General features: G+C 38.0%; 2 protein-coding genes and 1 pseudogene across 2 annotated transcripts; 2 read left to right on the top strand and 1 right to left on the bottom strand.

The window, feature by feature from the left end:
- Positions 1–543: 543 nt before the first annotated feature.
- LOC147281533 (7-deoxyloganetic acid glucosyltransferase-like) lies at positions 544–3,989 on the top strand. The gene is made up of 2 exons (XM_086248447.1): positions 544–1,559; positions 2,960–3,989. The coding sequence occupies exons 1-2, from the start codon at positions 1,028–1,030 to the stop codon at positions 3,886–3,888; spliced, it is 1,461 nt and encodes a 486-aa protein (XP_086104573.1). The 5' UTR covers positions 544–1,027; the 3' UTR covers positions 3,889–3,989.
- A 2,769-nt stretch (positions 3,990–6,758) lies between these two features.
- On the top strand, positions 6,759–7,621 carry LOC147281534 (copper transporter 6 pseudogene; annotated as a pseudogene).
- Positions 7,622–7,879: 258 nt separating this feature from the next.
- PAS1 (FKBP-type peptidyl-prolyl cis-trans isomerase family protein) lies at positions 7,880–13,960 on the bottom strand. Its single transcript, XM_086247872.1, has 21 exons — positions 13,893–13,960; positions 13,681–13,805; positions 13,469–13,553; positions 13,273–13,342; positions 12,903–13,000; positions 12,483–12,605; positions 12,232–12,264; positions 11,713–11,771; positions 11,556–11,640; positions 11,092–11,250; positions 10,870–10,932; positions 10,503–10,646; positions 10,165–10,262; positions 9,930–9,999; positions 9,705–9,764; positions 9,445–9,501; positions 9,045–9,113; positions 8,763–8,840; positions 8,568–8,669; positions 8,408–8,479; positions 7,880–8,316 (listed from the first exon to the last, which is right to left on the bottom strand). Exons 2-21 carry the CDS (start codon positions 13,758–13,760, stop codon positions 8,053–8,055), a joined length of 1,869 nt encoding a protein of 622 aa, XP_086103998.1. The 5' UTR covers positions 13,761–13,805; positions 13,893–13,960; the 3' UTR covers positions 7,880–8,052.
- Between the last annotated feature and the right edge of the window lie 1,980 nt (positions 13,961–15,940).

Below are 15,940 nucleotides of genomic sequence, written 5' to 3' on the forward strand. Positions count from 1 at the left end.
CTTATATGCTCTATATTTTTTAGGATATGATATCAGATATTAGAGTTTAAGCCCTTTAGGGTATTTTTAATTATTTTTTATATAGAAATGTATTAGGGTTTAGGGTTTAAAAACAACTAAACGAAACCATAAAAAAACCAAACAAAACCCCAAATCTTTTTTTTTTTTTTTCTAATTGCCTAAAGATCTCAAACCTCAATCAATCCTAAAATTTTTTTAAAAAAATATTTTTATTTCTTTTTTTTAATTTCTTTTTCCTTTCTTTTTTTTTTTTTTTTTTTTTTCCTTCCTTTTCCAGGTGATGGAAGTGTTTTCCAAAGTAAACTTCAAACAAATCAAGTGGGACCACTAATACACTTTTATGTTTAAGCTTGCATAATATATGCCCAAAGTGTCAACTGCATAACCAGTCACCATGTAGATTTTAATATTCCAATAAAAGGATAAGGTTTAGACTAAAAACCAGCCCCACGTTTTGCAATGCTTATCTTCATTTAGAGAGGAAAAAAGAATAAGAAAACGAAAGGTTTTTTCAAGTTGCTTTCCACAGAATTCAGAAACCCAAATCCCTCTGTTCTACAGCCCATGAATCTCTCTTCCTATTTCTCTCTCCCAGCCGCACAGTCTTCTCTCTCACACCCCTTTATCTTCTTCCCCACCCAGCACCAGCGCCCCTCCGCGTCGCCTCTCTCCCCCCAACCCAGCCCATCCCCGACACACCCTCCTGACCCAGCCCCTCCTCGCCCCTCTCCCTCTAAACCTAGCCCCTCCCTACCCCTTTCCCCCCTAAACCCATCCCTTCCCCTGCCCCCTCCCCCGCCAAATTCATCGAAATTTCTCGAAATTTTCGAAATTTCGCCGAAATTATTACGAGAAATAGTCGGATGTATGATAAAATCTCAGTGACCCCAAAAAACGAAATTTTCAGCGAAATTTCGCCGAAAATTTCGAAATTTCATTCCTTGTCTCTAGGATCTGTCTCAATAATAAGAAGGTCCTCAGAGCAAGAGCAAGATAGATAATATTAATGGAGAATTATTGTGAATCTGAATCTGGATTTGAATCTCATGTAGTGATCATTCCCTTGCCACTCCAAGGCCACATCAAACCATTGCTATGCTTAGCGGAGCTGCTCTGCCATGCAGGGCTTCACGTGACCTTTGTGAACACCCACCAAACCCACAACCGCCTCGTAAACCTCCACTCCCTCTCCTCCCACTTCCCCACCCTCCACTTCGAGTCCATCTCCGACGGTCTGCCTGATGACCACCCGCGTGCTTTGAACAGCGAGCTGTTGATTGCATTGAAGACCGCCATGAGGCCTCATTTCCGGGACCTGCTCCGTTCCATTTCCCTCAAGGCTCAATCCGCTGATTCCCTACCGCCGTCGCCACCGCCGCCGAACTGTATTATAACCAATGGGTTAGTCACTTTTTCGCTTGACGTAGCACAAGAGTTGGGGATTCCCATAATGAGTTATAACGTTGCTTGGGCACGCTACCTATGGATTTGTCTTTGTCTCCCAAAGCTCATTCAACAAGACCAGCTTCCTTTCAAAGGTGCGCATATGTCATACTCCCCAAAAACATCTTTTTTATTTTTTTAATGGAAGAAAATAAAATTACAACCAAAACTCTCAACTACAACCCAAAACATCTTTTATAATAATTTGTTTTATTTTTTAGTTTGTAGCTATATGCTAGGTCCTCGTTTAATTCACCGAATTAATTTACTTAATTTTTTAATTGTAATGATAATTTTTTGAAGAATACCTTAAAAATAGATTGTTTCAATGATTAAAATCCTATATGGAGTAAACCTTTATTATATTATATGTCAATAAATAAGAGTATGCAGTGTAATTAACATTTTTAATTAGAGTGTTGCTATTTGTATACTATTTTTTTTTCTTTTTGCACACCTCTCTTCTTTATTTATTAAATTATAATTTTAACCCCTAACCAAATGACCATAATACCCTCATTATACACCTCAAACCAACCATCACCACCTCCAAGTCCACACCCACCCTGACCCCACTATTGATGGCGCTGCCTCATGCCTGCGCCTCCCATTCTCTCTCCTTCTTGTCTCTTCTCTCTCTTTCTCTCTCTCTCTCTTCTGTCCCTCTCTATCCTCACCCCTACCCCACCCTCCGCCACCCCTGCCGCCGGCAAGATCGGCGGTTCAACCCTTCCAATTCTCTTCTTTGTCTTTTTCCCTCTCTTTCCCATTTGTCTCTTTCTCCTCTCTCCATTTCTCTCTCTCTTATATGTCCTTCTCTGTTCCAGATTAGTGACGCCTCTCCCCTCCCCTCCGTGCCCAGCCTCAGCTCACCCCTTCGCGCCTAGCCTTGCCCTGCCCTGATCCTCCCCATGCAACCCATCTACCTCGCCGAGGGAAAAAGAGAGAGTGTGTGAAACTTCGATCTGAGGGCCGACTAGGTCACTGGCTTCTTGTCCTGCAAGGAGGGTGAGAAAAAGAGAAAGAGAAAAAGGGAAGAGAAGGAGAAGGAGAAAGAGAGAGAAAGAGAAGGAGGAGCAACTTTGGCGACGACTTGGGTTGGTTGTGGGGTGCAAAGGGTAGGTAGGCTGTGGGTATGTAGGGGTGGAATCAGGCTGGATTAGCTGTGGGTGTGTGTGTGTGTTTTTTTTTTTTTTTTTTTTTTTGTGAGTGGGTATTTTGAAATTTTGGGGGTGTTTTTTGAAAAATTGTAAAATTAAAAAAATTTTATGAGGTTTGTAGGAGTAAAAGGTGTGTAAAAAAAAAAAAAAAGTGTAGAAATAGCGGCACTCGATCTTTAATTATTAATATGGTTAATTTGGTCTTGAAATGTTGTAATTAATGTTTTCTCTTATCATTTTCTTCCAAGGCTGTACTTAACCAACATGAGAATTGAATTTGAATTAATTTTTGGTGATATGTCTCATTACAAAACAAATGTTCCAACTTCCAATAGATGATGACATGAATGTGGAAATTACCGGCGTGCTGGGAATGGAAGGCCTTTTGCGACGCCAAGAGTTACCAGAATTTTGCAGAGTAAAAACGGTGGACCACCCAGCTCTTCAATTCGCCATCAAGGAGGGCCAGTCGCAAAGACAAGCTTCGGCTCTCATACTCGACTCCATTTACGAACTGGACGTTCCATTCCTGACCCACATGACTCGACTCTTCCCTAAACTCTACACTCTCGGTCCTCTCCATTCTCTCCTGCACTCTCGAATCGGCGACGTGTCACGTGTACTAGCGTCCCACGGCGGTCTCTGTAAAGGGGACCCCCATTGCATGACGTGGCTGGACTCCCAGTTGTACAGATCAGTTCTTTACGTCAGCTTTGGGAGCTTGGTGCCATTGACACATGGTGAAGTCATAGAATTTTGGTACGGTCTGGTCAATAGCGGCCACCCGTTCTTGTGGGTGGTAAGATCCGACGTCGTCTCAGGGGAGCAAGAGAATATTCCTTTTGAGCTTCAAGTGGGTACGAAAGAAAGAGGGTGTCTAGTGGATTGGGCTTCGCAAGAGGAGGTCCTGGCCCATGGGTCAGTGGGTGGGTTTTTGACCCATAGCGGGTGGAACTCGACCCTGGAGAGCATTGTGGCGGGTATACCCATGATCTGCTGGCCCCATTTTGGGGACCATCACATTATTAGTAGAACTGCTTGCGAGAAGTGGAAGATTGGGCTTCAATTAAATAAAAACTGTGATAGGTCTAATATTGAGACCATGATCAGAACGTTGATGGAATTCAAAAAGGAGGAGATCCAGAGGTCAATGGACAAGATTTCTAAGGTGGCTCATGATAGTGTTTGCAAAGGTGGATCTTCACACCACAACTTGGAGCTGCTTATCCAAGACATTCGAAATATGCCACAATACCACAGCTAGAGCTATAGCTGCTCATATTTATTTAATCTTTTTATTTTGTGTTAATTAGACATCACATTGTGTGCATGATTCGATTAATAGAATAATTCCTAATCCTGCCATGGACATGTATAACATAAATATACGATCTCTTCCTCTATGGTTTTCTAATTAATGGAAAAATTACATGCGGATGGATTTGCATCGGCTAGCTAGGGATCTGTCGTTTGAAAATATGGTGCATGTTTCTAGATGGGTACGTTTGCATAAAATATGGTGTGAATGCAAGGCTCCAACTAGGAAACCTCTTAATTGCTTACAACAATTTCAACGCTAATTTCTGTCTACATAACACGTGGAACTTAAGATCTACCTAACAATAGCACTAGCTAGTTTGTCGATTTAAATGACAATGGGCTTTTAATAAGCTACATGCAGTTTGATGAGCAAGCTTTTAAGAAGAGTAGTCCACGTTTATTCCCTTGTTTTCTGGGCTATACAGTACAGCAAGCCCATTAACAATGCATTAATACACACGACAAGTCCAAGGGGAGCAAATGTCTGATTCAGTTCCTTCTTTCGCGGGTCCTTAAACCCTTTCCTTCCGTTTCGCCGAGTATATATACATAATACATACCCATTCCATTACTCACAACTCGCCATTGTAGACAAACACTGAAACACTATACTCTATACTCCGGCCTGTCATACATGGTCATGCTGGCCTTCATGTCCTTCAACGGCGGCGTTTTCCTGGCAGCGATTGGGGGTTCTTGGTTTTTGGAAGCCGAGCCTTCAAGAAGTCGGGCGGGTCGGGTCATGATAACCCGTCCTGATCTTCCTCCCATGGCCTGCGGATAGCTAGCTAGTGATTTTTGGTGGCTTTAAATGAGTTTGTTTGTTTCGTGTTTTGCATTTGAGCACGTTGTAATAATATTTGGAACGACAAGTGTGTTAATGGAAGTCAAGCTGTTTAAATGAAAAAAAGATGTTCTCTGAAATCTTAATTAGCTTGGTTGACCCTCAGGTTGTCCCGGATAAATGCCTAAATTAAATACACTACAGGCAGGCCCATTACCAATGCAGTACAGCAAGCCCATTAGCAATACCCAAGTAACATGTACTACTCAAAAAAACCAATACCTCAAAACGTACGTACTGAAAAGCTCCAAAACAATACATCGTGATCACCTCCAATTGAATGTCAACAATGTTGGTTTCAGCAGTTGTCTGTCTGTATCATTCGCAACCAACAAGAAAAACCTCGCATTTAATGATCGAGTGCCCAATCTCTGAGATTAGCATTTAAGAAAAACCATCCTATCTCTGAGAGATTACTCTCAACAATGGATATGCCGATGCAGATGAGCTTCTACTGGGGCAACAAGGCTACAATCCTCTTCTACCTACTTTTTGGCCCTCCTATTTGTGTTTGTGCTGGCCGTTGTTGTGGAAGCTTTGTCAGCTGCCAATGCTAGCCGGCCCAAGCCCACTAGTACTATCGACCCAATTACCACTAGCCCAGTACTGGCGGCCGGGTTCGGTGAGACCCTTCTTCACGCCATTCGGGTCGGGTTGGGTTACTTTGCTCATGCTCGCCTGGGGTTCTTCCTGGTCAAGGCGGCTGCTATTGCCTCACAAAAATAACCATGTTTGAATAGTTTATTTTCTAATTCTGTTTCATTTATTTTTATTGTGTAAATCATGTTATCATGAATTGTATGTGTACGTTCCTCTCCCTCCTCAAGACTAGCTTACTCAATTAGAGAATTTTTTTGATATGTGGGTTAGATGGTGTTATTAATTCACAAATTATAATAAAAATAGATAATTAATTTTAAAATGTAATATTAATAAATACACACATGTTATAAGTTATAACATAACATCACATACGGTGTTTTAGTCATATTCAAAAAATTACTCTATTAATAAGGATTAAGCTTAAATCAACGTCGACTATAATTTTACCGATCTTTTTAATATATGGTGAGATTAAAGAATAAGAAAAAAGTTAATTTCTGTATGAAAGTAGGTGATGCTTCAAAATGACTCAATTTTCATAACACTATATATATCATTAAAGCAGCAGCAAATAATATACCACGTGTACCCTCATTGAGGTATGCCTTATGCTCAATCTGAAAGCATGCTAGCTTGCACATACAAACTATGCATCTTCAGTTTAATTCATCATTCCTTTTTTTGTCATTGAACCTAGACAAACACACTCTAATGCTTGAATCTATCCATATACTAACCTATAATTCAAAATCAGTTAATAACCATGAAATTATAAATAAAAAAAAGGTTGTGGATTTGTCGAGTAAAGCTAGCACCATGTATGGTAGCCAACGAACAAAACCTCTTGCATTCTGTATTAATTAATTTCTATCACTCAAAAGTGTTTTGATTAGCTAGATAGCTTTCAAACCCGGAATACGTACCAAAGGCCGGCCCATTGGATAATCCAGTAATCCTATATTCCTATATAGTTTGATGGGTCAAAACCTTATTTGTTTCTTCAGCATCTACGTACGTACCGGCCAATTCCCATTCCTCCACTAGTTCACTCCACTTTGTGAGCACCAATTAACTTCTTATTCTTTTTTCCAATATAAATATGAATATATATATCAGAAAACTATTATAACAAAGTAAACCATATGAATGAAGAAACAAACAAAAAACCATGTAAAATAAAAGGGTATACAAGAATGTGAGCTATCCAAAGCCCACGTACCTCTCATCCCTCGTCATCATCACTACAACTTCGTTGCTTTCCAGCTCCTCCATTTATATTATATACCCATTATTATTATTATTTGTATTTAACAAAAAAAATTCACTTACAATGCCCAAACCCACCTGAGCATCCATCCCAACTCTCTCTCTCTCTCTCTCACACACACAGAGAAAGGAAATGTCTGATGATCACGGTGGCATGACCATGACCATGACTCCTCCATCTATGCCCATGGGCGACCTGAGTAACACAACTAATGATGCCATGAAGATGATCATGAGCACCAACCTGTACTGGGGCAAACATGTCATTATACTATTCTCTGGCTGGCCTGGCCACAACCTTGGCATGTACGTATTGGCTCTCTTTTTCGTCTTCCTCCTCGCCCTCGCCGTCGAGGTTTTGTCTGTGGGGCCCACCGTCAAACCCGACACCAATCCTCTCGTATCCGGCCTCACTCAGTCGGTTGTCTACACCTTCCGCACAGGTATGGCTTACTTGGTCATGCTCTCGGTCATGTCCTTTAATATTGGAATCCTCATAGCCGCCGTGGTGGGCCATGCTTTGGGCTTCTCTATCGTTAAGGCTCGGGCTCTGGCCCAGCATCCCAGCCCAGCCCAGCCCAAAGTTTGATAGTTTGTCTTTTCCTTGAGTTTGTAAGTTGTTGTGGGCTTTTGTATCATATTGCCGTGGCTGGCCATGCATGCCCCTGGCTACTAGCTAGCTAGGGCTTGTTTCTTTTTCGCTTTGTTGGGTTTCTGGTGTGAAGTTTCTGTGTGCCTGTTTGTATTTTTTTTTTCTAAGCTTCGCAGTTTGTACGTTTGTGCTTGTTGTTATGTGTTTGGTTAGTTTCCTTGTGGTGTTGTATAATGTGCATATTTCTGTTCAATGTCTTACTTTGTAGTTATAATATTTTTACAATCCATCATTATCTTAAAAGGCATTACCATTACTACTATGATTAATTAATTGTGGTAATTAAACAAAACATTGTTATCATCACTATCATCTTCGTCTTTCTTTATACCTTATTAAAATAATACTAAAGACTAAGTCATCAAAATTTACTTATGTGTCAGGATTTTACATCTCTGTACCTTAAACAATTAACTGATGATTGCGATTGATGCCGGAGTGAACAAGATCAATACATGGTTCATAGGTACCCATAGAAAATCAACGATGTTTGGAGCTCTTCAAAAGGAAAATAATAGAGTTGAAGTTAGCTCCATAAAGAAGTTTTTTTTTTTTTTTTCCACTGTGGAGTATAGAAAGAAGCATGATTTAACTTCGTATTTGGACTTTTCTGTTTACTCTATAGTCTACAATTGTTAGACTTGATTCTGCCAACAGAACCCATCTAATGAAATCACTGGTGCAGCCAAAATCCAACTTTAAAAAAAGCAAGAAACCTGACTCAACATTAACTAGAGACAAGATTACAAAATGGTACAACCTGGCCGCCCGAGAGCTGACAGAAGTCGTCTAGGCCAAGAGAACCACGACGTTCTAGGTGCATCGCCTGCATCTTCATGAGATTCGTCTGAACTATCTCCATCTGAATCCTTTTCCTGATCACCATTCTTATTAAGGTTTTCATCTGCAGCTGTCTGATCTCCATCTTCAGTTCCAGCATCTGCAATGTCCCCTGGCTTCTTGTCAAATAGTCCTTTGAATTGTTTCCGTACCTTCTTCTCAACTTCCTGATTATCAATGGCAAGACTTAGATAATGGCATGTAAATTTTCCACTACATCGCAAATCATAAAACCAAATTTGTTGCTGCTCAACCCACCTGTTCCTTCTGCTTTACTTTTAGAAGAGCAGCTGTTGCATCAGGTTCGGTTGACTTGTCAAGTTTAATCATCTAATCGTGTCCAGAAGAAAATTCAGAAATGGATGACAATACTTCAATGATAAAAAATAAAAAATAATCACTGGATTATAAGCATTACTGTGTTGAAGTCGCTCTTTGCTTCCTCAAAATCTCCAACTGTCATGTAGGCCATTCCACGGCGGTAGAGCGCCTTGACATGTCCAGGGTTTGCTTCTAACACCTACATAAGCCCACCAGGAACACATCAAAAACGGAAGTAAAACATCAATTGTTTAGAACTCTTATTCTTTCATATTTAAGTAGAAAAACATACCTTGTTGCATGTCTCAATGGATTTTCTGCATTCTCCCATTTTCAGGTAGCATGCAGCCACATTAAGATGTAACAAATTCTTCAAACAAAACAGAATCAATAATCAATCCCCGATGTGAAGCTATCAAATACGGATTATGTTGCTCAAATTAGAGAAGATGAAGCAAAGATGTCTCACTCTTACATGACACAAGAATTAAAACAATTTGAGTTTATAATAGCAAATAAATAAATATACAGTAAGACACCAAAAGGAGAAATACAAGCAAAGCAAAATGCTTACCCTTGTATTTGCAAATATTTTCCCTTCCTCATCATCTTGTGGATTAACATGATTAAATTCCCGAAGCACCTGCATAACAACCATCCAACACATATGACAATATAGGCACAATGACCACATTTTTAATGACATTCTTATTTCTTAGAATGACATTAAAATATCAGAATGCAGTATTATCATCAGTCCATGAAAAATTAAATTAAACTGTCAAATTGAAACAAGGAACTGAATTGGCACTTATATTCAAATCAGTGTTATAACAAGCAGCAGCCAACTGAGAAATGGGATTTAACTAACAAACTGTGGTAAGAAAACATGCTTCTACATGAAGATAGAACGGGTCTACACCCACAAAATACTCGTACTCTAAAGCTAAAGCATGCAAGGAAAGGTACCATACCTTGTCATACTTTGCCTTAGCAAGTTCAAACTTTCCTTCTTTGAATAGTCTGTTCCCCTGAAATGAAAATAGGATCATAGTTTTAAGTTTCCAAGATTATAAAATCAAATAACCTACTCGTTGAATGTGATACATTAATAAAAAGCAAACTTATAATATACTATTGGAACAACATAGTATTTTCAGAACATGAGAATGCAAGCACGAAAATGGCACACACAGAGAACTTTGAGGCAAAGAGATTCTGCGTTGATACATACTGTGCTTCTAATCTTCTCTGCTTCATCCATTATGCTTTTAAAGTTCAAACCAGTCCAATCCTGCGATAAGTTTGAGAATAACGCATAAACAACTTTAAATCATACCCACAAATATTCAACAGTGATAGCCATAACAGAATACCATAATTATCAAAAGGATATTGGACAATTGTTCAGTTTATAATTATTGAATAGAAAGCATCAGAGAGATAAACTTGGGATTACCTTTGGCATTTCAAAACCAAGAAGCTCGATTTCCCATTGAATATGAGCACCTTCAGGAACAATAGCTGGCCTGATGATATGGGGGCAAAACCAGTGATACACTTTAACTGGAAGAACAAGGGAAATAATGACAAGAGACTTCCAATTGTGTCTCTGTGTGTATTATTGTAGGATACTGTTTATCACAAAACATAAATCAAAATTATGGATGGAAAGCTAGAATTCAAAAAATAACCTAGGAAACTTGTCGTATGCATAATCAGGAGGACATGTGACAAGAGCTATCTCCTCAGGCAGCATCAAACGAACACACATTTCAAATCCCTCGGGCACCTACAATGAAAGAAAAGTTTCACAACATTGAATTGCCCAAAAAATCACCATTCAGATCACAAACAAGGTCTTAGCACAACTTGCAACAATTGCATTATGCAAATCAGCCATATGAGTAAAGAGGCACTGTGAAAACTACATGTTATTCTAATCTTTGAACATATGTATTGCACAAAATGAAAAGTGAATAATTTAAACGAAGCATAAAGCATTTCTCCTTAAAGATGGTGAACAACTCACAAGGCCTTCTCCAGAACAGAACTCCAAAGGCTGACCATGGTTATCAACTCTTGTATCATAGAAGATTGTCTTTTCCTCATTAAGAAGCATGCCCTTGTAATGGACGTGTAGTAGGCTGTCATGAAGAGGGCAATCCATAGGAAACTCACCTAATTGTTCCAGATACATAATAGATACATTACATTTGATGCATAAATATCACATATGTAGATAATAGTGCCATGAAATGAACATAAAAAGTACCACTTGGAAAAGAAAGAGTCAATTGAGAAAAGCTGACATGAATACTAATGGAAAATCATATAGCAAATCTCGATCTATGTTTTCTACGTAACACCGATTTCTCAGAGAAAATAAAATTCTAAACCTCACCTTTTCCATCATGAATACGCCGTTTAATCAGGCGCCCATCTCCAAGCATGTCACGCACCTGTTAACACATAACCATAAAGTTACATCATAACCTTACAACTTGCTACCTCACAAAAGAATATCCTAGCCAACTTAGCTACACAATAGATTACCTTAAGAAAAAGGTAGAGACATGAAGCAACAACTATGATTTACAATAAAGAAGAACATTGCACACCTGAATAAAGTGGACGAGCTCCACTTCAAAATAAACTTGTTCAACACCATCTACCACAGGCAAGAAAGGAGATGGAGTTAAGTATTCACTGGTAACATATATTATTGCCTTCTCCTTCCGTGTCATTGTACCAATTCCCATCTCAAGACCTTTAGGTACCTAGTTTATATTCAAAAGAGCTATAGTGAATAAAACAAAGTAGTATCTACTAAAGTAATATATCCTAATGGACCTTTTCCCACTCAACCTAAAAGCTTGTATTGCCTGATGTTTAGTCTCTATGTATTCTATAGGGTCTTGAAGAATGAAATTACCAACAAAGTTATAAAACTGATAGTGCAATTTGGACCTATCAGGTTAGTCTAGCTGAGAGCAATATTAAATGAAACGAAGCAAATGAAGAATGTAAGTGATGAAAAATGGCTCTCCTTGAGTATGTAATTGAAGGAAAATGTGTTACCAACCTCTGACTTTCCAAAATTGAAGAAAAATGGCTCTCCTTGAGTATGCGAAACAAGCACTTTCCCATCACCCGTCTTTGCTGAAATCCTAAAAACAGCCATATCCAATTTACAGTTGAATACAGAAACAGAATTGAGAAAGAAACAAAAAAGTGTATACCAGGCTTTTACTTCATAAGGTTCCCTGGGAGATTCCCAACCCTGACCTTCAGTCATTACCTGCCGATTTTAGATGGGGAATCTATTATGAAAAAGTCTCAAATTTGGTCAAAAGAAGTATAGTAAAATTACATTTTGTATCAAAATCATCACTTACACAACAATCTTCACTTCACAAGGTTCCATGCCATTTTACTTATTCATTTGAAATTTAACCCTATCTATTCTTCCATTAAAATTTTGGCATGCTGGACAGTGGCAGTTACAACAATGGTGTCAAACTGCATTTGACACTTGTTTGGATACTAACAAAAGTTTTGGTCAATTTACGTATAAAAATTAACAAGCATAGGAGAAATCTACAGGCCACCCAACATCAGCAGAGCCACAATTTTCAGGATGCAGATTATAGCAATTGACACAAATCACAATGAAGTACATATTCCGAAAGCATTTCTGAGTCTATCAGAATGCTTCAACTTTTTCAAATAAAAATGCAACAATTTATCATTTACAGTACCTTCTTTACAACCCCCAAGTCATCACTAATGACCTGAAAAACAACCAAAAGTAAATAAATAAGATCAGAGTCAATATGAGGTTCCGGTGCATTGATCACGACCCAATCAATAGTCTATAATCATGAACAAATTCCAATGGAAGAATCAGCAATTTTCTTGTTATATTAAAATCAACATGTGCTGGGTGGAATTTCTGCCATGCCAAGATATTATAGTTTAAAAATGAGGATTTCTGTTCTGATTTTCTTGCCTTGGCCTTAAAGAAATCGATCATCTCAATCTCAAAATGAAGTTCATCATCCTTCGGAAAGCCACTGGGAGCTAAAACTGGGCAATCATCCTCACCATAGTGCATTTGAGGTTTCATTTTGAGCTGAACAAGAAATATTACAATCGTATAAGCAATGAGCCAAATACACCAGCATGAGTAAAATTTCATGAAATAAAATTTAAAGGAAAAACAGTAAAAAAGGTCATTATTTATTCTCTCTCTTCTTTCATATTGAACTTAGGTACCCCAAAAGGTGCTTCCTCATTCTATGAAAAGAAAATTTGTCAGATGTGACAACAAGAGAATGGAGACAATAGTGTAAATCAATTCACCATTTTCATCTTGTCAGACACAGATTCATAGGCAGACACAAAGCTCATGAAAGTAGGAAGATATTACCATTGCAACTTCACCCTTCAACATTGTTGGAAATCCTTCTAGCAATCCCAATATCATCTTGCTCTTGCCCAAAACTTTTCGTACAGGGGAACCCTTGCCTGTTAACAAGTGTGTATTTGTAAAAATAGAGCAACTTAACATTGAAATTCATTTGGCTCAAAGCTTGATGAAATTAGATTTTCTAAAAAACCATTCTAGGGAATAAATTTTTCCCCGACAAATTCAAAACATCATACCATAGCCATAGGGTAAATAAACCAGAAAACACAACACAAATTTAAGGCAATAAAAAATAAAAAGTGTCATCTACAGGTCCACTAGTCTCTATAGACATGTTAAAATGTGCTGAGCAGCACTTGATTCAACTCACCTCCATATTCCGATCTGGTAGATTCAACAACAACTCCTTCCAATGTTCTCACAGTGCAATGATATATGACCTGCAAAAAACACAACACAAATTAGCTTTCACCATTTGCTTCCTTGATATAATCCACCAAAATTCTTCGTGTGCAACTGTACGACTGCAATAATAGCCAATCAAGAGGCAATGTAATAAGCTCAACCTGATCACCATCTGAAGGTGTTGAATCACCTCCACCAGGCCTCATCGTCGCTTTCATCAGACTTCCAGGCACTATTTTCTTCCTCCTATTATCAAAAACAGAAACAATTCAATGAAATTCAAATAGCATTCCACTGATTGATTGATTGTCTTTTCAGTGAGAGATTCAATATAGGTAACTAAATAAGCCAAACAAACAAACAAATTACCTACCTCTTCTCTTCTTCATCGGAAGGTGGTTTCTTCGGCTTCTGCGGCATAAATTCCTGTTCGGAATCTTCAAGTACAGCCATCGCCGATCAACGTCCGGACCTTGAAGAACGACAAAAACCCTATCCCTACATGAAGTAAAGACTTCCACTCAGCTGAGCCAGTTGGAGTTGGAATTCCGTACAATCAAATATCTCCGTAATCACACAGCTCACCTGAAATTCGTAGGGTTCAGTTGAGGACGACGAATCCAGACCGATTGACTAAGAAACTTCAGTTCAGCATTTGTTTCCCATGTTTTAACAGACTAATTAACTAAAATGGAGAACGGTGAACGATATTTTCACCGTTACGAGTTTTACCGTTGGTACTTGCCCATTTGCTACTTACATTTAACTACTTACTGAAGGGGCGTTTGGTCCTGGGGATGATACGGTGATGACTCGCGCAGAGGATTGGGTCCCTGGTTGGCGCCATATGGCCAGCCTAGGCCGGCTAGTAAGTTTGTGATCTGCCGGATACGTGTCACTACCTTATTGTCAGTAATAAATGGTTGTTTACCTAATTAAAGCACCCAATAATCCAAAGATACATTTGAATCATCCTTTTGAACAAAACAAAAAAAAAAAAAACATTTGAATCATGCACCGAATATTTTAGGGTAAAATACGTTTTTCATCCCTGTGTTTTGAGCCAAAAACAAATTTTGTCCCTGTGTTCTAAAAATTACTAATTTAGTCCTCATATTTTAGTCTATTAACAATTTTGGGAGATTTGTCAAAATTCGTTAATAAAACATTAAAACTGTTAAATTTTGCTCTTGAGGCATTCGAGTAGGGGCAAATATGAATTTTTGTCATTTTCTCTCATCCCTCTCCATTTTTGTATGCCAAACCCTAGAATTTTCTATCAATTTCCTCCCAACCAAAGTCCCACTCTAGTATCCTTAATCCTAATTCTTCTAGGAAATTGCACATAATATTGAGAAAAAATAAGAATATTATCATTGATGGATGAGAAGAAAGATATGAGAGGGACGAGATCAATGGCGCACAAGCATATATGGGCTCCATTAAGTCACAATGGGTCTTTCAGGATAAGGATGACTTAGAGATTGATGATGAGAACACATAAGAAGATGTGAGGAACAAATGGCTGTGAATTCGAAAGATGTACGAAGATGTATTTTGGGTATGATTGTACGAAGCTTTGATGTCAATGATCTGGGTTTGGAACTTTGATGAGTTCGTTATGGTTCCTCTTTTGAGAAAGATTGGGGCTCTATCTCCTTCCCTAAAGTCCTCTTTTTCAACAAATTTGAAAAAAGATAATTTATTATGTGATTCATGCCAACATTACTATTGAATTGCAGTCTTATATATAATTTATTAAATAATTTCATCTTTGTATTTTCATTTATGTCGATTTTGGTCATGTACATTACAAATCGTTATATTTAAAAATACGTTAACATAGTCCATTAAGTTATTAAATTCAATCTTTAAATTGTTAAGTATAAAATCAAAATTACAACAAATTTGAGAATTTAGTCTTATCCTTTCCTTTGTTTTCGTATATACAATGTACGTACAAACGTTGCAACATATATAGTCGACAATAATACATGTCAAATAATAAATAGAATTACCCATTTATCCAATCCTAAACACATTTACCGAAGAATAATGCTATTCTTACCACATTTCTTATACCACATTCTTATACCATCTCACGTGTCATTACTTTATTGGACAAAGTTTTTCTTTTTATTTTTTAGTATCCAATGTATGAATGCCATGTAAGTTGCCACATAAGGTGGTATGAAATTATGGTATAAAAATGTGGTATATTTAACACTACTGTTTACCGAAATACCAAACGTGGTATTGATAGCCATGTCCAATTGTCCATACAGTATGTGATGTTTTATTCTGGGAGACAAAGCCATGTCTTATTATTATAATTGGGTGAGTTTGTTGGTTGAGCAACCGCTGAATTTCAAAACCTTTCACCAAAACGATTAAAGATTAGGCACCTACTGAGTCCTGACAAATCGAAGAATAAGCTTTTTCATAATACATGTTTGGGTAATTTGGGCCACCAAGTGAAAATTATCTTGTTGGCAAGTCAAAATTTATTATGTGTCAATTCATCTATAGCTATGCATATATGCAATGAATTCAACTTGGCCGCTTCTGAAAAGGTTAAAAAAACCAAACCTATTAGCTTATTTTCATGAATTATACATACAAACAAACAGATT

This window comes from Dryas octopetala, chromosome 6 (assembly GCF_963921425.1).
Source record: "Dryas octopetala chromosome 6, drDryOcto1.1, whole genome shotgun sequence".
NCBI lineage: Eukaryota > Viridiplantae > Streptophyta > Magnoliopsida > Rosales > Rosaceae > Dryas > Dryas octopetala.

What these genes read in the sequence shown, in the direction of transcription:
- LOC147281533 (XM_086248447.1), top strand. Translation starts at nt 1,028, where the DNA reads ATGGAGAATTATTGTGAATCTGAATCTGGATTTGAATCTCATGTAGTG. An exon ending in AGACCAGCTTCCTTTCAAAG is followed by an intron (nt 1,560 to 2,959) that starts GTGCGCATATGT and finishes AACTTCCAATAG; the next exon opens with ATGATGACATGAATGTGGAA.
- PAS1 (XM_086247872.1), bottom strand. Translation starts at nt 13,760, where the DNA reads ATGGCTGTACTTGAAGATTCCGAACAGGAATTTATGCCGCAGAAGCCG. An exon ending in TCCGATGAAGAAGAGAAGAG is followed by an intron (nt 13,554 to 13,680) that starts GTAGGTAATTTG and finishes TTTTGATAATAG; the next exon opens with GAGGAAGAAAATAGTGCCTG. An exon ending in ACTTGGGGGTTGTAAAGAAG is followed by an intron (nt 11,772 to 12,231) that starts GTACTGTAAATG and finishes TAAAATCGGCAG; the next exon opens with GTAATGACTGAAGGTCAGGG.